Source organism: Silurus meridionalis, chromosome 6 (genome assembly GCF_014805685.1).
Source record: "Silurus meridionalis isolate SWU-2019-XX chromosome 6, ASM1480568v1, whole genome shotgun sequence".
NCBI classification, from domain to species: domain Eukaryota; kingdom Metazoa; phylum Chordata; class Actinopteri; order Siluriformes; family Siluridae; genus Silurus; species Silurus meridionalis.
Window position 1 is genome coordinate 13,272,706 of NC_060889.1, and position 21,768 is coordinate 13,294,473.

Consider the following 21,768-nt stretch of genomic DNA (forward strand, 5'->3'; position numbering starts at 1 on the left):
GTAGCTACGATTAATACAGGAAACAAATTATAGAGAAATCCATCACAGGCTGCCAGAAAAGTATAACCGTACCTCTGAAAGAATTCTATACATCTCTGGGAGTTGTGATGAAAACCGTACTTCTTGAAGATATTCCCATAGTTGCTGTCAAATCAGGATTGACTTACAAGGACTCTTTCCTCTAAAGGAGACAAGTGAACCCAATGCATGCTGGCGAAATGTCCCATATCAGTCTACATACCCATGAAGACGTTCATAACATTTTAACTGAATAAACCAGGAAAACACTTGCAACTAGTTTTACACTCTTCCAAGACATTCCCCCAGACACAAACGGTTCATTCAGAATCTGCAGTTGGAGCCAATTCATCCAGAGTAGTGAAAAGTCCTCAAGTAAACACACTGATTACAGCAACACTGTGTGGTCTCTTTATTAATGGCACCTGCCCTACATCTACATCCAACAACTTTTTCTCTCTTTTTTTTTCTCGTAATTCAACTACTCACTATGCAGTTATACACTTACTGCAGTCCAACTGTTGCTCTGCACATTTATCACCCACTCTACACCCTTTTCATTTGTGCTTAGTCAAAGTCTCATGTGTGATGCTCTCACACACTGTATAGACTATAATAGTTTTGGGACACCTAACCTTTCCCCAAAGTTTTACCACAACGTTACAGGCACACAATTGTACAGGATGTGTTCGGATGTGAAAGAAAAGATCATTGGCGTTGTCAAATAGACAGAAGGTGGAGCTAAAGGTAGTAGAGCTGAAGATGTTGAGGTTGTTGGGAGTGACGAGGATGGACAGGATAAGAAACGAGTTTATTAGAGGGACAGCACATGTAGGACGTTTTGGAGAGGAGGTGAGAGAGGCGCGATTGAGATAATTTGGACATGTGCAGAGGAGGAACATGGGGTATATCAGTAGGAGAATGCTGAGGATGGAGCCGTCAGGAAGGAGGAAAAGAGGAAGACTAAGGAGGAGGTTTATGGATGTGGTGAGGGAAGATATGCAGTTGGTTGGGGTGAAAGAGCAGATGTAGAGGACAGGGGGGTATGAAGACTGATGATCCAATGTGGTGTCCCTAACAGGAGCAGCCAAAAGAAGACGAGGACTTGAACTAGAAGACCCAAACCTGTTCTAGCATGATTGTGTCCCTGTGTACAAAGCGTTCTCCACAAAGATATGGGATGGAGTGGAAGATCTTGATTGGCCTGCTGTAGAGATCTGACGTCAAACCCCAGTAAAAACCCTTTTCAGTTGTTTGCACCCCAAACCTCATACCTACATCAGTATCTGACAGTACCTGACCTGACTAACTCCAGACTTTACTAATGCCAGAGTGATTGAACTAATAACTTTACAAGCACACTCCAACATGTAGTGGAGCATCATCTCAGAAGAGTGGAGGTTATTATAACAGCAAATGGGGACCAAATGTAGAATGTTTAAGAAAGCAGAAAGCACATAGGAATCTTATCGTCAGGTGTCTACAAACCTTTTTCTATGTAGTGTAGCAGTGTTCACCATGCCCACTCAAATATAGTCAGCAGTGGTCTTCTGTCCTCAGTCGTTTATTTTATTATATACCCACAAGGACTGTGTTTATTGACTGTTTTTGTTGTTCTACTGGTTACCTGTTAACGCCAAATGCAACTACAACATAGCTCTTTACCTAATGCTTGTGAATAAATAATAAATAATACTAATTAATAAAGCTGGAGAGGTGGTAACTTGGTGGACTTTGGATCAGAAGGTCGTGAGTTCAAATCCCAGCCACACCAAGCTGCTGCTCCTGGGTCCCTGAGCAAGGCTCTTAACCCCATAGCTGCTCAGTTGATAAATGAGATAAATGGAAGTCACTCTGGTTAATGGTGTCTGCCAAATGGCCTAAATATAAAATGTAAATGTCCAGCTCCAATGATAAATGATCAACTACAAAGAAGTTTACTTCTGCTAATGTAGGCACTAGCGCATATGCAGTAGCACATACTCGCGAAAACAAACACTAGACAGTCAACGTTTGCTCATATCCAGGGCTGTGTAGCAGTCCTGTGGTTAGAACAGAAGGCCTAGCATCCACTAAGTGACTCAGCAGTAATCAGTGCCAAGTTTCTCCTCCATCTTTTGCTAATTGGCTGAATAGACAGTTCAACTCTGAGGCTGAGGCTCTTCTTTCAAGCACGACTCAATTGCCTTAATTGTTTTATCTAAAAAGTCCAGGTTCCTGTAATGTCATTAGATAGTAAGGCAGGATCCTCAGATGGGGACGCTACACCATGGACGCTAAACTGCACTGTTAAATGATGTCTACGATAATTAATGATGTCTCCATTGGAAATTACTTGACTGGGCATTTGTGTTCATGGGAGCTATGAGGAAGGCCCACAGGCACTTCCTGTCTGTTTCTGTCTGTTTGAACTACAATCACAGTTACGTTTATATGCTTAGGGCTATGGAGGACTGATGAGGTGTGTGTGTGTGTGTGCATGGTTTAGTACAAATAGGGAGAAGTCTATTGCAGGATGCATCACGATACAAATAATCCTTTACTATTATTACATGATCAATAACATTTCCTACTTACATTTTTTTGTACTCATTCAGAATAGAATTAATGGAATGTAAGTCCAATAATTAGCTTTATTTGACATTTCGCTTCCTGTTCACTATGCATACTCAAAATGTGTCTTCTAAAATATCAATATAGCACAATTCCTTTATGCTGGGGATGTAAAAGTACATGTGAACACTTTCTTTTTATTTAAGAAAGGATGCTTAAATAAAAAAAAAATTATATATATATATATATATATATATATATATATAAAATGTGTGTGTGTGTGTGTGTGTGTGTGTATATACACCAATCAGGCACAACTTTATGGCCACTGATCAGGCATAACATTATGACCACCTGTCTAATATTGTGTTGGTCCACTTCTGCTGCTAAAACAGTTCTGACCTGTCGAGCATACCAGCATTAACTTCTTCAGCAGTGTGATCTACAGGAGCTCGTCTGTTGGATCGGACCACACGGCCCAGCCTTCACTCCTCAAGTGCATTAGTGAGCCTCAGCCCATATGACCCCGTCTCCAGTCCAACACTGTTCCTTCCTTGGACCACTTTTGTTAGAGACTGAACACTGCAGAAGGGGAACAGCCCACAAGAGATGCAGTTTTGGAGATAAACCCAGTCGTCTAGCCGTCACAATTCGGCCCTTGTCAAACCTTGGCCACTGACTGGTGAAGTGAATAACTGATTCTCTCATCATCATGGCACCTGTTAGTAGGTGGAATAAATTAGGCAGCAAGTGAACATTTTGTCATCAAAGCAGGAAAAATGGGCAAATGTAAGGATTTGATTGATGTGTGTGTATACAGTATATACACACACAGACCATACATATGTATGAAACTAATTGACAATTATTTATTTTCTTTCTTTATTTTTTCCCCCATAAGTAAAAGTTAAATATGCAAAAACAATTAGGAACAAAACATTACATTCTTGATAAACATTAATTTGCTTAAAGCAGGATGTTTAATATGGAATTGTTGTCTTACATAATTAAGGAATACTGCATAAGCAACAGTGCGGTTACACTGAATATCAACGCCGCTGTGATTCATCGAATGGCACAGGCCTTCATTTCTAGCTCAGTTTGATTTGTACCATCGTTCCTTCTTTCTTTTTTATGTTCAACTGGCCAACTTTCATATATTCATATATCAAAATTTCTGCCACGTCCTCTGCAGTAACCGTTTTCATTTAAGAGGCAGAATTTTCGGTGCACGAGGCGAGTGATACACACTGAAGCAACCTGGTTCCATCATAGGAAATGTAAGTACGTTTGGACCGTTCAGATTAGAAGACCAGTGTGAACTGTTGTATGATACAGTGTGCAAATTTGTGTGAAATTTGATTCTGATTGCTGAATACATTTATTTATTTTTTTTATTAGACAGATAAATAAATTGTGCTTTTAAAAAACAGCAGATGGTTAATTCCAAAAAAAAAAAAAAAAAATGCTTTAACAATATAAAATCAGGATGCCCAATAAATTTCTTTTTAATTACATGGCGCTATCCTGTGTTCACATGAAAGTGGGCAATCCCTCAATATCCCTCCCCCTAGGGTCTAGGCGTACAAGTGTGTGTGTGTATGTGTGTGTGCTCTTGCGTTGGCTCGGTGTGTAGGCCAGTGAGTGGAGTTGTATAATGTGCATCGCCTACACACTGGCCTGCTGATGGAGGTGCAGTCGCAGAGATCACTTCACCACTCACTCAACACTGTGTGCTCCTACTCACTCAGCTAATCGAGAACCTGATCGTGACTCTCTCTCTCTCTCTCTCTCTCTCTCTCTCTCTCTCTCTCCTCTAGTCTGTGTGTGTGAGCGACAGGGAATATTGTCCTTGAAAGTGGCTTTTCTGTTTGATTGCATCCTATTTTTGCCATGCACATTTCCGCTGTACGAGAAATAACAGTTCTTCAACTAATTTCGTTGTTTCTGTGATGGTTAAGATTTGGATTCGGAGTTGGAGTTGAAATGCTGCGTTAGGCAAAGGTTTTTCAAGCAATATTTATATTCCTATGTTATGCCATAGCGTTATTTAACTAATATTCAAATAATTAGGCAAAAAACAACACATTATGGCTTTAAGAGCTGCAGTGTGTGCACTTTTGATGCTAAACATACGCGAATATTAACACTTTATGTTTCAGTTTACATAACGGACACCATCTTTGAGCTTGTAAAGTGATACTGACAACGTCAGAGACTTTTTGGAACAAACGAACGGTTATGGAATTTATAGACAATTTTCTTTTTTGAGAATTTGTAATTAAAATCACCTCTTTTTGAGGACCTTTTATCAATGTTTTTAAAATGAAACAATAGCTGCAGACCAGCCAAATGTTCTCCCGAGATCAAAATGACCTGATATTCTTTTCCAACGTGCCAAACAATGATGTTTACTACTACACATTTGTGGTTTTTTTTGTTTCTTTGTCTTGTGTCTGGGAGCTGTGTAGTATGTAATATGACAAAAAAAAGGTCTGAGTGCTCTTTTGAAGCGAGAGGGTGGTGACGGGCCCAAATGCCGCCCACTCAAAACAAAAAAAAAAAAACCATTTTTTTCACTGCTTCCGGAAAAAATACTGTTGAACAGCTTTCCGCTAATTGACGGCGAGCACATCTTGATGACAGCACGCATAACACTCGTCAGCCACATACTTCCTCTCTGATGATACATTTTCCCACAAGTGTGCTAGGCACTCAATGTAATTACTTTTCAAAAAATTGTGACTGAATCTATCACCAGTCCGGGATCTTTCCCGAATCCGCAGTGCAGTTCAGTCCAGGCATTAACTCTGGTATTAATATACAGAAGTAACATTAAAGTACTTGTCTTTCTTGTTCTGCGCTTGAAAGTTTTTCCCTTTTTTTTGTTTTTATTTTTCCGTTTTTATTATCAAAAAATGTGGTTTCATTTGCCGGCATTGTTTTATTTGCCTGAGGCTGGATTCTTCCCTTTTTTTTTTTTTTACCTGCTAGTTTGTTTTCTGATTTGGATTGATGACGTGTTCACATCCTCCTGCCTCCACGTCATAACGAGCACAAATTAGCACAAATGCCTCATTTATTGTTAGATATTAAAAAATATGGACTTCTGGCAAACCGATGTCCATCCCCACTCTGCCCTCAAGAAATGGTTCATTAATTGAAGCAGTGATTACAGTTGGCACAGACTTGGCAGATCAAGACTGTGCCAAACTCTTGCCTCAGATTCCGGTTCTTATCTGACCTGAGTGCAACCCAGTGTAATCTTCTATTAATGCAGTCCATCTACCTCAAGTCCCAGTGTGCTTTTCTGCTCACCATGGTCTGCTTGAACCAGTGTGACCATCTTTCCGTGATCCCTCATCAGCAAGGAGTTCATTCCTTGCCAAACCTCTGTCCACTTGCTGCTTTTTTTATGTTTTCACTCCACCCAGTGTAAATTGTAGGTACTGTTGTTGCATTAAAAGCTGTAGGACAGGGGTGCACACCTTTTCAGCATGCGAGCTACTTATAAAATGATCAAAAGTCAAAATTATCTATCTACTGTAAAAATGCATAAATAAATATCTTTTTTTTAATGTCATGTGATCTACCCACACTACCTTTGTGGTAGATCTCGATCGAGGTATTGGGCACCCCTGCCCTAAGACATTGCGGCTGCCTAGCACCAACAATCATGCCGTGCTCAAAGAAATGAAATTTTGTCCTAATTCTGATGTTTGCTGCGAACATTATTTTATCAGCCACATGATTTAATGATTGGATAATTGCATGAATGGGTTACAGGTGTTTCCGGTAGTAGTATTTTAGAATTACTATCTGGAGGTCGACTGATAAAGCAACCAATGGTTTTTTAAAATTGATACTTGGAAACTACTGAATCATGGTGCTAAATGAAGTAAATATGAATATATTAATAAATATGATTATAAAATGAATAAATTATTAATAATAACTATAATATAGCGCTCTCTGTGCAGCACGCAGTCTCGCATGTAAAAACAAACAGCACATGGCATCAGTGATTTGCCTCTAGAGGCCGCTCTCGTAATGACAGCAGACTGGAAGCCGGAAAAACTATCGGTATGAATTTCTGCCAATGGTTCCAGCAATTAATTGGCAAAACTGATAAATTCATCGACCTCTTATTAGTATTATTATAACAATCTAAGTGGGTAGTTTATTTTTTAGCACATAGAGATATAGTACAATTGTCTGATATCTTGGGCGGTAAGTATTTGAATATCTTGTGGATATAGGAATGTATAGGCTCAGCATCATGTATTGACAACACACAGATTATCGAAGATGCAGTTTATGTTTATCTGCTGTAGTAAAAAGGGCATACATAATCAAGATTGATCTTTCAGCAGCTCTTAAAAACTGAGACTTTCCATGCACAGTGCTGCGCGTTTTACAGTGTATTATTGCTTCCCACTGGAGCCGCTCCACACACACGCTCGTTCCATGTCGGGTTCATGTCCTCATCCGAAGTGCAATGTTGCCTGTCAGAGCATTGAAGTTCATAACACACACAGCAGCAGCACATGCACACGTGTCAACCGACTCAATCTGTCTTTGTTTAACTTTTAAAAACCTGTAGCAGGTCCTTTTCTCGTGCTTCACTCATGCACAACACACATGCAAAACAAAAGGTAGGTGCAGTATCATTTCATTGTTACAAATCTTGTATTTATTAAATATATTTCATCGTTTGAAGCCCCCACAGGAATGGGTTTAGACAGCAGTGAATCAGGAGCTCATCACAGGATCGTTTCCATGCTAATAAGTGAGGTTTCCATAGTGACTGTAGCCACTAGTGTAATTGCGGGTGACCACAGAAGTGTTGTACTCGAACGTTCATCTAATAAGCTCAAAAATCTCTAGATGTGACCACAACCTGCTATTGGGAATGGAGGACAGTGATGTGAAAGATTCAGCTCTCGTGTGTGTGTGTGTGTGTGTGTGTGTGTGTGTGTGTGTGAGTGAGTGTGAGAGAGAGAGAAAAAGGTTTGCCATTGTGGCAGACAGTAACTTGTGTAGGATGTCATTAATGAAGCCTGTTATTTTGCAAAAGCACATCGGGAAAGTAATACTGTCCATAAAATGCTACTGAACCACAATAACAAATGCGCACACACACACACACACACACACACACACACACAAAGATTCTGTGCACATACCTAGGTTCTTTTAATAATACTTTATAAAGTGTACGCCTACTGCACATCTAAAGAAAGCAGCTGTGTGTGTGTGTGTGTGTGTGTGTGTGTGTGTGTGTGTGTGTGTGTGTGTTTTCCAGAGACTTTGAGCTCAGCTTAATTGCTTCCCACTGCAGCACGCCTAACAGATGCTAATTGGACGGTTCCAAAAGACATTTTGACTTTTCTTTTTTCTTATTTACTTTTATTTATTTATTTATTTATTTATTTTTTGTGCAGGTTGCACAGACACACGTGCAGATAAATAAATTTACAACTTTATAAAGCATTTGAAAACAAGTTCCAAATTAGAGTTATTATTCAGAGTGGAAGCACATGCTTATGCTCGTTTTCTCTCTCTCTCTCTCTCTCACTCTCTCTATGGTTCTCTCTTTTAATTACCGCTTCTGCTAATCTGTTGCTTGTGCAAGATTTATTTATGTATATAATGGTAACTGCTCTCAGCAGTCCTGCGAGAGTGGAAAACCTGTTTAGTGTGTGAGAAAATCCGAAACTGAGACGAAGGATCGCACAAATCTGACTGATCAGTTGATAACAATCTGACGTGTTAAATCCGATGTAGTAAGGAAAGGTGCTGGTCTGTGTACTCCTCCGGTTTACCAAAATCTACATTCTCAATTAGAAAGATTATTTAAACTAAGGTGACAGAATACTGAAAAAATAACATGGACAAAAGAAAACACTAGTTTCAGGGTAGCAGATATGTTGATCAGACCCCTTCCTGACTGAGATTAGTTTAAATATCCCCTAGTTGCTTGTTTCACTCAGCAGAGCGGCAGGTTGATTTCATTTCTTTTTGTTTGCACTAGTAGAAGAAGTGGGAAGAGTACATTCGAGGGACGTTTTTCTTTGCTAAACAAACACAGACATGCTGCAGCCGACATTTCTCGCATTTCTCTGTCCCATTTCGTGAGTATTTCAGCACAGTTTTTTTTATTCCTTATCTGTACATCATTTGATATTTGATACAAAGGTATTGAAACACCTGACATTTCCAGCTATTTTCGGTTCTTCCTCAAACTGTAACCACAAAGCTAAAGACACACAACTGTACAGGGTGCGGTCGCATTAAATTGTCCCTTAATTTGAACTAGGAGACCCAAACCTGTTCCAGCATGACAATGTCCCTGTGCACAAAAACCAGCTCCATAACCATATAGTTATATGAATGTGAACGCTGACTGCACCCAAGGCTTCATCCATCACCCTACATCTGTACCTGACTATACTAAAACTCTTGTGGCTGAATGATCACAAATCTTCACAACCACACTCCAGAATATAGTGGAACATCTTTCCAGAAGAGTGGAGGTTATTATGATAGCAAATTGGGACTAAATATGGAATGGGATGTTCAAAAAGCACATATGAATCTTATAGTGGGGTGTCCACAAACTTTTGCCCAAAATAGTTAACAGCTTTAACAGTCATTGCATGTCTTTTTTTTTTTTTCTTTCTTTCTTTTTTTTCCCTCCCTCCCCCTCTCTTAAAGTTAATACGACAGAAAAGGAAGCTTATCACGTTACAACAAAACCACAAAAGTTGCCGTTTTGGAGACTTTCTAATGTCTGGGAAAAACATTCAAAGAAACAGCTTCATGTCGGACTATTTTCCCAGAGCTCTGTTTGTAAAAATAAATAAATAAAATAAAAAATCTGCCACACAAGTTCCTGTGTTCATGGTTCCCAACCTTTGTCATGGAGTATCTCCTGTTTACTTGCTCGAACACACTACCAACTAGTTAAATGGAAAATATGAAAAAAATTGAGTTGAGAGCAGTGTCATGCCAATGATTCAGCAACTTTTAACCAAAAAAAGCAGCAGACTGGTGGATGATTTCACAGTTGTCAGGAGAGCGGTGTCAGCAATCAACACGCCGTTGTTGTGCAAAGTAGTTGAAATGCTAAAACCCAGAGAATGAATCTTGACTTAATTAGTTTAAGCAAATAGCAGTCAAACAGAGGAAGCTCTATTTATAGAACTCATTTTGCCCCCATGAATTTGAAATAACTTGCAAATAACTAATACGGTGTCCAGATTGACACTCAAACAAAACAGCGTGAGCATCCCCCCCAACGGAATCGGCAGAGTCGAGGCCCGGCGTTACGAGCGCATTCGAGCCGGGCGCGTTTATTGCAAGCACGCTTGACAGCAAAACTGATATTGATGGGGCTGCAGCGCGGGTGGAGAGAAGCGTTTGCTAAATAGCATTTGCATTTCAAATGGACACTGTAACAGAGCTTGCCGAGAACAGTAACCATGGAAATGTGCATCTCATGAGAACGTCGTCACTCATCGCATTGTGCTGTATTGTAGGATGTTCTCATTTTTATGAGATATGCGATATGACGAACATATCAGCACAATTCTTCTTCTTTCACCACCAACATTGTGCCTCTTTTACGACCGCCATGGTTGTCTTTTTATTTTAACATTTTTGACCTTATGTTTCCTAAAGTAAATTTTTTTTTTGGTTATTAATAAAGAATTGCTAGATATATAAGGTTTCTTGATTCAATGCATAGTAGATGTATACACATTGTTACTAAAGGTGATAAATCAGTTACTGAATGAATAAATGAATGAATATTCTTCCCCTAATGCTGTGGAGTTTAAAGTCTATAGTATGTATACCGTCAGGGTTTTGTTTATTTATACACCGTAGTTCTTGGGCGAAGGATATGGAACGTGCATGATAAGTGACAGAAAAGGTCACCTGACAGCTCAGCTTGGATATTTTAACCTTTTTTGAAGGTGTCGAGAAATCTGATTGTATACAAGTTGACTTGGCCTCTGTTTAAATGCCATTGCCACATCTGTCCTTAAAAACAGACCTTGCACTAGAAATTTGCTCGAGTATGAGCAGTCCACATTAACGCTGTCTCCTGGCGCTTAATGCTCTCCTGCAGTTCTAATTATCCACCTTGTTCCTCGAAAAAGGAAAGCTGAACTCCATTTCGATCTGTTCAGGCAGCGTATTTACTCAGTTTATTCTAGGACAAAAACCCGTCTGAATGCGTATTTACACTGTCACTATATAAGGGCATGGCAGTAACCATCACTCAGCGGGATGCTGGATGAAAGTGAGTCTTTGCTCAGTGTGCATTGTTTAATGCACAAAGGCGCATTACAGCCAGCAGCACTGATGCATGTATTATTCATTAAACAAGAGGCCAGGTGACACTCTTTTATATGAAAAGCCTCAGGCACCGTTGTTTGGTAATAAGATGGAGGAAAAGCTTTCAGTCTCACTGTGCTACTTCAAAGCCCCCCATGTCGCGTCTGCATGGAAATACGTGCATTAGTGTGAGCGAGTGTGTCACATGTAGGTGGTAGAAGAAGAAAAAACTGTTGCATGTTTTGCTTGTGTATTTCGATTTAAGAAAAGCAAGCTTGCTTTGTTACTGTTCTATTGAGTTGGGATATAAATCGAGAATATGCGCAGTGCATTATTGTGTTTCTGAATGTATTTTCTGTCTGTCAAATTCTTTTACAGTTTGTGGAGACATCCATGGGCAGTTCTTTGACCTGATGAAGCTGTTTGAAGTGGGAGGATCTCCAGCCAGCACACGCTACCTTTTCCTCGGCGATTACGTAGACAGAGGATATTTCAGTATTGAAGTACGTTCTACCATGTTCATGTAGCATACATTTTTATTATATGTGTGTGTGTTTGATAATTTTATTATTATTATTATTATTATTATAAAACTTGAAAATATACACAACAATGCCAGGGTTAATGTCAAATAAAATTTCTGTGGCAATCCTCTTGGGTAAATTAAACACTTCAGGTGATATTATGTTCAGGAAATTCACCAGCTTACACAAATATTCATGGACACAAACTTTATATATCTGATTTCACAGTAAAGTGCTGATAGAACATTTTTGGGTATAACATAGATGTATACATATGTTGGTCTCACATTTTCTTTATCAGCTACCAACATCACTGAGACTCATGAACAGTACATCTATTGCTGAGTAAACGGAGTGCAAGGGTTTATAGGTTAGATTACACATGACCAGTTTCTGTTTAATACATGGCAGGTGTTTATGCATTTATCAAATATGCATTCAATAAACTGATAGATGTGGCATCTGAGAAAAGTGTTTGCCTTAACATCGGGAGGCCACACGTTTTAATTCTGACGGTTCAGGCAAACCAAATTCACCTGTGTCTTTGAGCTTGTGTATGTGGAAGAGGGTAGATAGCACTTTTGTCTGTGTGTGTGTTAAAGTGCTGTAATTTAAAAAGATGCAGAAGTGTATTATGGGTGTGAACAAGTAGGGTTCTGTTTATTCACTGAGGTAAATATTTTTTCAGTGAACGAGGTGGTGTCAAAGTTTCAAGACTACATCTGTTTATAAGAAAGTACTTTATTTATCGGCGTTTACACGCTATCACCTTCAAAACAGTCCCCTTGTACAGCGATACAGCGTGTCCTGGAAGTCTTCTTTCTGAAGCATGTCAAGCTCCTCCTGCTACTCACACTGGAGCTCCACAATGTCAACCTTTGAGCTCGCTCTTCATCTTGGCGAAGAGGGCAAAAACCCGCAGGAGACATATCTGGCGAGTTTGGTGGGTGCGGAAGTGAGATCATGTTGGGGTTTTTTTTGGTGTGAAACTCACGTGTAAGGAGAGCTCGCTGACGGGGTGCACACGTGGTCAGTATAGCAGGCATGGTTACGCACGTGGTCAGTTAGCACCAGTCGCACTGCTCCTGATGTACACAGGACGATGCTTTATGGCACACTGACTTATGAAGGTCGGTGCTCCTTGTGACTGTGCAAGCAGCTGTCAAATGGTGTTACAAAACTAGTCTCAAAACTTTTGATACCACCTCGTGTATAAAGATCATTAGTCCACTCACCTCCTAATGTTTTTGTGCTTCCCCCCCCCATCCCCCCTTTTTTTTTTCAGTGTGTGCTGTACTTATGGGCCTTAAAAATTCTTTACCCTAAAACACTGTTTTTGCTGCGTGGGAACCACGAATGTAGACATTTAACAGAGTATTTTACCTTCAAGCAGGAATGTAAGTACCAGCTACATTATCGGTTTCCCCCAGACATATCAAAAACCTGCACATTCTACTTTGCCAGCTATGAACTATTGTGTGTTTGAATGTGTGTTTATTTAAACATATAATGTATATTAGGCCTGCTGCTATCGATTATTTTAGTAATCGAGTATTTTAACGATTATTCCATCGATTAATCAGATAAGAAGTACTTTTGCTTTATTAAAGAGCAACGCTAAATAAGAGAGAGTATAGATAAGACCGGTCATACAAGAATATCGGTGAAACCCAAACCTATTTAGTGCATTTAATTGCCATATCACATCAAAATACAAATACAGTGCATTTAGTTTAATGAAACGCCATTATTCTTACTCATGTATTTATTTATTAAATTTTCCACGCACTAAATCCGTGTATTTATCGCCAGCTTTAAAAAGGTGCTCCACCACCTGCTCTACACTCCCACAGCAGAGGGACTTTTCGAACGGACTGTACATAAATAAAAAGATACATATATTAATTACTTTAAAAATGGTAACCACACTGTATGGTGTTTCCTTTGTTTTGGTTTGAAATGATCTCAAACTTTGGAAACTTTCTGTTGTTTTCTTTGGTCTGAATCTTCTCTGCTTTTCTCCCTGTTCCTCCATTTTTATTTTTTTTTATTCTGCAGCGTCTTTTTTGATAGCCGTCCAGCGCGCGCCAGAGTTTAGCATGTGGTGCGTCAATAATTATGGTCTGTGGAAAACACAGTAGTTAAAATGGACTAAACAAATAATTTGCCTCGATGAATTCGAATTGTAATTGTAATCGAATTACTCGAGTTACTTGAGGAATCGTTTCAGCCCTAATATACACACACGTTGCAGTAATAATGTATAAAGTGAAAAATTAAAGTGTTTATTGTTCAGCCCATGAAGTGACATTCTGCTTACTTTGATGGTTAGACTTCAGAAGTATTGCTTTTGGACTGAGCATCTAAAAAGAAAAAAAGAAAATATCACAGAGTCTAACTGCTTGTCAGTGCATATTGCTGTTTACTTGTGTATTACTAGTGTATTCCTTCATGCCGTCTCCACTTAGCCCCTCTTTTCCATCCCTCACAGGTAAAATTAAGTATTCGGAGCGAGTGTATGACGCATGTATGGATGCCTTTGACTGCCTTCCGCTGGCCGCGCTCATGAATCAGCAGTTCCTGTGTGTGCATGGAGGCCTGTCCCCTGAAATAACAAACCTTGACGATATCAGAAAAGTATGTATCCACCACTTTCACTCTTATCCAGTAGCTTTAAAGAATATTGCTCTGATGTGGTAAATATATAGCTTTCAATGCGGTAAACGTGAAATATCAGCAGTTCAGAGGTAAGTAGTAGTTTGTAATTAAGTGCACACGTAAACACTGAAGACAAATTTATACTCTGGTAGAAAACTGGGTATTTAGAGAAGGTTATGTTTGATGTTTTTATTGGATAGGTTCTGAAGGTTTTGTATGTTATGCAATTCAGACTCTGGTATTAAATATCTATAACTGAAAATGCCGTCACTTAATATAAGCGAACCACTTGATTTCAGTGAACTCTAGCTCTCTGGTTCGTCAAACCATTTCCACACGATAGCCAGAGCAGCCTAATGAATGACACCGCTAACCTGGGATAGTTCACATAAGCAAAGTGCTTCTCGTGCACGGTCATTGGAGAGTACATGTGCGCTAATACATATTAATGATTAACGATCAACAGATAAGAACAGCGAACAGTCTCTGCGACTTAAGAAGCAATTAATGCTGTGATTAGAATCGAATTCAGTCTAATTAGGACACTTGAGGCCACTCAGAAATGCTGACAATAATATTATAAATATTATGGGGTTTTTTTATGTTTTTTTTTTATTAAATATTAAGTGTATCAAAAAGGTGTTACAATACCAGATGATAATACCAGTATAGTGATACTATGTGACATAAGCTACACCAAGCGACTTGTGAATCTGTCAAGAGGAGGATGTGCAGCATCTCCCTACAGCACAATCTTCATGGCAAGACATCACATGACTCGATAGCACGCGGACCCGAACAAACGAGCACGCACCGCCACGAATTATGCGCACGCAACGGTATTCGTGCGCATGCAGATGAACTGTTGCACGTGCGAGAGCACTTCAGTTTCTAACGAGATACATATGCTCTCCAGGGTCTACACACTGCTCCCACACATCGCACGTCTTAAAAATAAAACGAAGCACATTTCTAGCAGCACACACACACACACACACACACACACACACACACACACAAAGAGCAACAACATAAACTGAGCTAAACAACGTTTCATGATGTTTCCTGGTCGCTTATCGCACAGCAGGTTATTCATTTTATGGTCTGTATAGACGAGTACCATAAAGCAGTTACTTGTAGTCATACTCAGACTGAAAAACTGTTAGCAGAGCATCCCTGCACTGGAGTGAAGCTTCAACCAGGTTTATTGCTGTAGATATAAATCTTTCAACGCAGCTTCCACCAGGCAGAACTGAGAACATGTCCATGTGATGACAGAGTTTATCTGGAAAGTGTTTTATTATACATTATTCATTTTTATGTCTTTCACCATTGGATAAAGTGAAGACTTTTCTTTTCTAATTAAACTGTTACAGTGCTGTAATATTGCAGCTGCCGACTGCCTCGCTCTCTTCTCACATCTGTAATATGACACACAGAGAGCTTAATAATCCTGCACTTCCCTCAACTTTAATAAAAGTCTGAAAATGTTACTTTCCTTCTCTGTAATAGAATAGAACGCACCCGTTTGTAAGATCTGTGGTCACATGACCTTTTAATTTGCCTCTGTGTATGTAAGTAGAAAAACTGCTAAAACTTTAATTTATGCATGTCAGGATTTTACAATAAACATGTGTTCACCGTCTCCAGTTAGACAGATTCAAGGAGCCTCCCGCTTACGGACCAATGTGTGACCTGCTGTGGTCCGACCCGTTGGAGGACTTTGGCAACGAGAAGTCCCAAGAACACTTTACACACAACACAGTGAGAGGCTGCTCTTACTTCTACAGGTAGTGATAAGTATCAAAGCACAAACGCCACCAACACACACTTTCACATTTAACACCCCCCCCCCTCTCTCTATCTCCAACAACATACCATCCAAACACAAGCTACCTCTAGATATCATCAGAACACCAGGAGCTTTTAGCAGCAGTAGAACTCTGGCAGAAATTGTAAAAAAAAATGTGAGGTATTCCACGCCACATGAGTTCGGCTATTAAAGTGAGATCCCTACAGCAGCACAAGCTGCTTTTCTATATAGTGTGTTTAGGATGAAACTTTAGGAAAGAGGTTATGATGTTTTTTATTTATGTACTGAGTTCTCGTTGTGCACGTATGTTCACATTTTCAAAAGAGGTTCACAGACAGAATGAATGTTCCTCACCATTTTCCCTATGCCTTGATTCCTTGCAGCTGAGAAATGACATATGAGTTATGCGGTTCTGACTTTGCCTAGAAAATGTCATATGCTTGCTGGATGGAAAATCGAATCAGACTGCCATTATTAAATTGGATATCAGAAAACCCTGCCCTGAAGCACACACATACTCCAACAATGACAACTATATGATAAAGGATGTACTGTATGGGATGTGCCACTGTATTACAAGCTAATACGGATGCTTAAAATCCCTGTAAAATCACAAGCAACATACACATGCATCCATTAATACAGATGAATCCTTAAACAGGTGGAGAACTTGAGAGATCTGCATTTAAATTTGCAGTTCTAAGTAGCTGTTGTATTGGCATCTCGCTCTCTCTCACACACACACACACAAACACACACACACTCTCACTCACACACTGCATTCCTTTTTTCCCAGGCAGTAGGGTGTAATTGAAAGCATACTTCATAGCTGTAGCTTTACAAGTCGGCACCGGAGCAGCAGGCCCGTTCTGCCTCTTTTCAACACTCCCGGGGACAAACATCCTGTCTCATCCCACCACGAGTCCTTGTAACTTTTACACACATAACTAGCCGTGTAATTGCTCATGACTCAAATGTGCACCTGACGTGTACTCAAAAAGTTGGCTGTGGATCTGGTTGTTATAATCTGTTTTTTGTTGTTGTGTTTTTTTATATAGAGGAGTGGGTTGTTTGTTGCCGTATCCAAACTGGACGTTTTTGACAATGAGCACAGCACAATGTCCTTTATAACCTGGAAAGCGTTCGGGTTTCACGATTCTTCACTTGTCTGCTCTCGCTTCCATCGCTCAGCCTCTAATCAAATCTAGAAGTGTTATAGAGGCAAAGATTTCACCAAATCCTATTTGTATTCATGTGGAAATGTAATGACTGAAGGGCTTGTTGATATATGGATATAATATGGTTATCGTGATCAATGGTGCCGCGATACATTTCTCAGAAATTTTTTTGCTATGCCAAACTCGATGTAACTTTTATTTATTTTTATTTATTTTTTGCTGTTCACTGTAGAGAGGTAAAGATGTGATGTAAACATTGGCTGCTGCAGCAATAGGGGAAAAGAAGCTTCAGATTGGTGCCGCCATGTTGTGATGGGCTCATCTTTTGTTTATCCCCATTAAAACAAGAACCGAAAAAAAGTCAGCAGATTTTATTTTATTTTTTCTTCTCACTCTTAGTATGCGTCAATACCAAACAATGCAAAATGGGGTTCTTTTTTTGCATTATTATTATTTATTAAAGTAAATCTAGCTATTTATTTTTATGACCACTGATGACACTGTTCATCTGTTATTGAAATGCTGAACAGCAAACTTGCATCTTGGGTTTTTTCCCCAGCATATTCTGCAATAAATTGGATTTTTAAATGCCAATATAAATATAATTCAGTTTGGCTTTATTTTTCGTCCAACAGGCAAGCAAAGCAAAACACGTCAATAAATATGATTCGTGTGAACCTGAAGGCGACAGCACATTTCCAGCTACACTATATGGACAGAAGTATTGGGACACCTGATTTTCCCAGCTATATGTGCTTCTTCCCCAAACTGTTTCCTTAAAGATAGAGGGCACACAATTGTATAGGTCTTTAAATGCGGTAGAGTTCAATTTTCCCTTCAGTTACAGTAGACCCAAACCTGTCGAGAACAGTGTCCCATGAAGAGATGGTTTTGTTTGGGTTGGAGTGGAAGATCTTGAGTGGCCTGCTTTAAGCTCTGACCTAAACCCTTTTGAACATCTTTGGGATGAACTGGAACACTGACTGCACAACCAGGCCTCATTACCTTACATCAGGTCCTGACTTTACTAACACCCTTGCGGCTGAATGGGCACGAGAGAGTGGAGGTTATTGTAAAAACAAAAGGGGACTAAATGTGTATTGGGATAAGCAAAAAGCAGGCTTAGGCTAAAGTGTCCATATACAGCTTTGGTATGTTTTCAAAGCTGACCCCCAACCCTTTGATGACCGGTAAAAAAAAATCTTTCTATCATTTACTAGGTAGAATAAAATGTTCATGGCGACATCTGGACAGCCTTTATAAAAACGTACAGAGAAATAAAGCGCTGAGAGGTTCCGTAGCAGCACCTAGCAGATGATGATTGTTTTTACCTGCTAGACGTAACATGTTTTAATTCCTCTCATCTGCAGCGACTGTGAGAGAAATGATCTAAACCGCAGATCATTTTGCTTTGTGTTTGTTTGACTTATTTGTTCTATGAATTTCCAAAGCAACAAAATGAAGCCAAATTAGATTACGTGTGCAGAAATACCCAAAAAGCCTCCATTTCTATTCCTATCAGGAGCGTTTTCATTCACAAAAGTACAGAAGCACATGTTTGAGTGCTGGTCTGCCAGTTATTATTTTTTTCCCCCTCTTGACTCAGCATTATCTGTAATGAGTTTAGATTCCACCAAATCTTCAGGTAGCGTTAAAACCATTTTCACAGCTCCCAGCGCTTCGCCTCGCGTAGCCAGGCAACTCGTTTCCCGAACAGCCAGTTTTTCAGTGTGTTTGTGCAGGCACCGAGCACCGTTTTGTGTTTGTGTAAGATGTTGTTTTAGTTCTGTCAGCTCATTCAGTGGTTGCAGAGTGCCACAGGGTAGATTCATCACCAAAGCCAGCTGTAAACACAGGAAAGTTCCAGCGTGAACTTTTCTAGTTAGACGATAGCTGCGGTGTGGAAAAGTCCAAAAACTCGCATCTTGCCTTTCACGAAGGATGACCGAGTTTGCTTTGGCTTCCAGTCTCCAGCATTGATCTGAGGAGTGTTGAGGTTTCCCCCCGTTGCTCTCAAAAAACAAACACGCACTGTTTTAATGCAAAAGTTCCCTCTTTTGATGGTCACTATGAGAGAACGAATATGTACTGTGCTGAAGTGCTCAAATATGTTGTATTGTTGAAACCAAATTCACCGATGTTCTCTTTGTTTATCCTTTCCACAGTTATCCTGCTGTGTGCGATTTCCTACAACACAACAACTTATTATCTGTCATCCGAGCCCACGAAGCACAGGACGCTGGGTAATATCTCGTCTCAAGCACTTCATGCTTTCCCCAGTTTCAATGCATTTCACCATACAGCTAACTGAAGTATTGTTCTTAATGTTCCTGCTGTGCTGTATATAGCAAAGAGGTTCAGGATACTGCAGTATTATATTATAGGAATTAAAAAAAGAGACTGACTAGCCATTTAAATTCAAGCTTTTTGTGGGGTTTTTTGTTTGATTTTGGTAAATAACCAAAAGATATTCTCAGTTGGATGACTTGTGAATCACGATAATCTCCTGAGTAAGTGCGTTCGGTTTACTCACAATAAATTTGAAATGAGCTCAGGCGCTGTCTGAAATTTTGCTTACTCACTCCAGCTCTAATGAAATTGCCCTGCTTGTGCTTTAGTCAGTTAATTTGAGCTCTTTGCACAGCAGGAGCTTTATTGATTATTGCAGAGTTATTGTCTGAGTAGTTTGGACTCCCCTTGGTCTCCCAGTCTAATAGATTATAGCAGTGAGGGGTTGAGCGGCAAACGAAACCCCCACCACCACCATCACCACCACCACCGGCTCAATCCAGTAGGACTTGTTGAGAATATAGAAGAAACCGTACTGCACAACTGGTGTAGATAAAGAATTATGGATCCTGTAAGTGAAAAGATAATGACTTGAGAGCTTTTGTCTTTGTTAGGTATCGCATGTACAGAAAGAGTCAGACTACAGGCTTCCCCTCGCTCATCACCATCTTTTCAGCCCCCAACTACTTAGATGTCTACAATAATAAAGGTAAGAGATGTAGACAAGAGACAGTGTGTGTGTGTGTGTGTGTGTGTGTGTGTGTGTGTGTGTGTGTGTGTGTGTGTGTGTGTGTGTGTGTTGGTCAACGGTTGGCATTCCGCGGTCCCGCTGAGCTGCAAGATGGACAGACCCGGGCTCAGTTAGTCAGCACTTTTACATTAAAGAGAAAGGAAAGTGTGTGGGCGTTTAGTCATTTTACCCATGCTGCACTTTTTCTTCTGGCAAATGAAAATGTGAAGATGGATCAATCATTGCTGAGTTCACACAAACCCTCCCCCACACACACACACTGCTAATGTAACCACTGTAATTGTGTTCAGGGTTTTGCGGGGCTATGTGTGTGTCAGCTATTTATCACTGATGTCAGGTCCTATGTTAAAGCCTTCCGTGTATAGTTATGGAAATCTGTCGTTTTACACTAACCGGTAATCTGTTAGGGAACGGTCTACACACTCGTTTCTTTTTCAGACAGCTGGAATTTTTCCAAAAAACTTCAGTACTTATTTGCTTTGCTGCGCACTAATCTTTCTCCAGCTTTAATCTTTCATCCTAACTTTTCCATGACAAAGGTAATGAGCTTAAAATATTTGTGTTTTGCGTTACAGGGAGCAAAGAAATCAATTATTACCTCCAGGTGTAGTAGTTTCATGTGTATTATTTCATTTCATCATGAAGGAACAGCTCTGACACTGTGGGAAAATGTTTTGGTTGAACAGCCTTCATTGGTTAAGAAAATGTCAAAATGCATTAAAAATTTCTTTGCATGTTGCTAGATCAATCAAAGGAGAAGTTTGTACTGGTCTCCAGTGTCTGAGAAAGCTGAGAAGACCCGATATGGTCAAAACATTGTGGAGACCTTACTAAGCACCAGTGGTGTACAGTAACGATGCAAATGCTACACTTTACTGTACTTAAGTAGCTTTTTCACATATCTGTACTTTACTGAAATATTTCCATTTGGGGAGACTTTAAATTCACGCCATTTCGAAGTGAAGTATATTACTTTTCACCTAACTACATTTTGCGAAATCAGTCGTCCCTTTTGAGTTATGAGTGGATTAAAACGTAACTGGTCACGCACACAGCAAGCCACCAATCAGGAAAGAGCGCGCTCTGTGTTCAGAACCAGTTTTGATTGGCGCTTGGTGGTATCTACTTAACACTAACATGCAGTTCAGCATCAGTTCAACAACGAGCAGAACGTTTAGAGAGGAATAAACGGTGAAAGAAACTCATGATTAGAACTCGCCACAGCACCAATGGCTTTATTTGCACGATTCTTTTTTGAAGTAGTTGAAAAGGAGGTTTTGGGCTCATAATTTATTAGATATCAATCAGTGTTTGACTCATTAATATCATTCTATTAATAGATTGGTGTTCTGAGAGTAACCTCAGAGTCTTTTTTATATAAACTGATTTAATTAATTAAGAGTGTGACAAAAAGGATAATAGGAACATTATAAGCATTATAAATCATAGTACTTTGGATGCTTAAGTACATTTGTAGGCAAATACTTTTGTACTTTTACTGGAGTAATATTTGACCTACTGTATCTCTACTTTGTCAACTTCATGGTCCACCACTGCTAAGCACACCATTATACAGTAGATTTAGTAACTCATTTGCTGTTATAACAAGATCCACTATTCTGGAAAGGTTTTAGATTATAT

At 39.6% G+C, this 21,768-nt stretch overlaps 1 protein-coding gene across 2 annotated transcripts in view; it reads left to right on the forward strand.

Moving 5' to 3' along the window:
• Positions 1 to 21,768, forward strand: part of LOC124386960 (serine/threonine-protein phosphatase 2B catalytic subunit alpha isoform) — an 81,845-nt gene that overhangs the window by 44,438 nt on the left and 15,639 nt on the right. For both annotated transcript variants that reach the window (XM_046851036.1, XM_046851037.1), the window contains exons 3-8: positions 11,293 to 11,417; positions 12,724 to 12,835; positions 13,930 to 14,075; positions 15,747 to 15,886; positions 19,253 to 19,330; positions 19,991 to 20,085. In XM_046851036.1, coding sequence (XP_046706992.1) covers positions 11,293 to 11,417; positions 12,724 to 12,835; positions 13,930 to 14,075; positions 15,747 to 15,886; positions 19,253 to 19,330; positions 19,991 to 20,085 — 696 coding nt within the window. The remainder of the gene's footprint in view (positions 1 to 11,292; positions 11,418 to 12,723; positions 12,836 to 13,929; positions 14,076 to 15,746; positions 15,887 to 19,252; positions 19,331 to 19,990; positions 20,086 to 21,768) is intronic.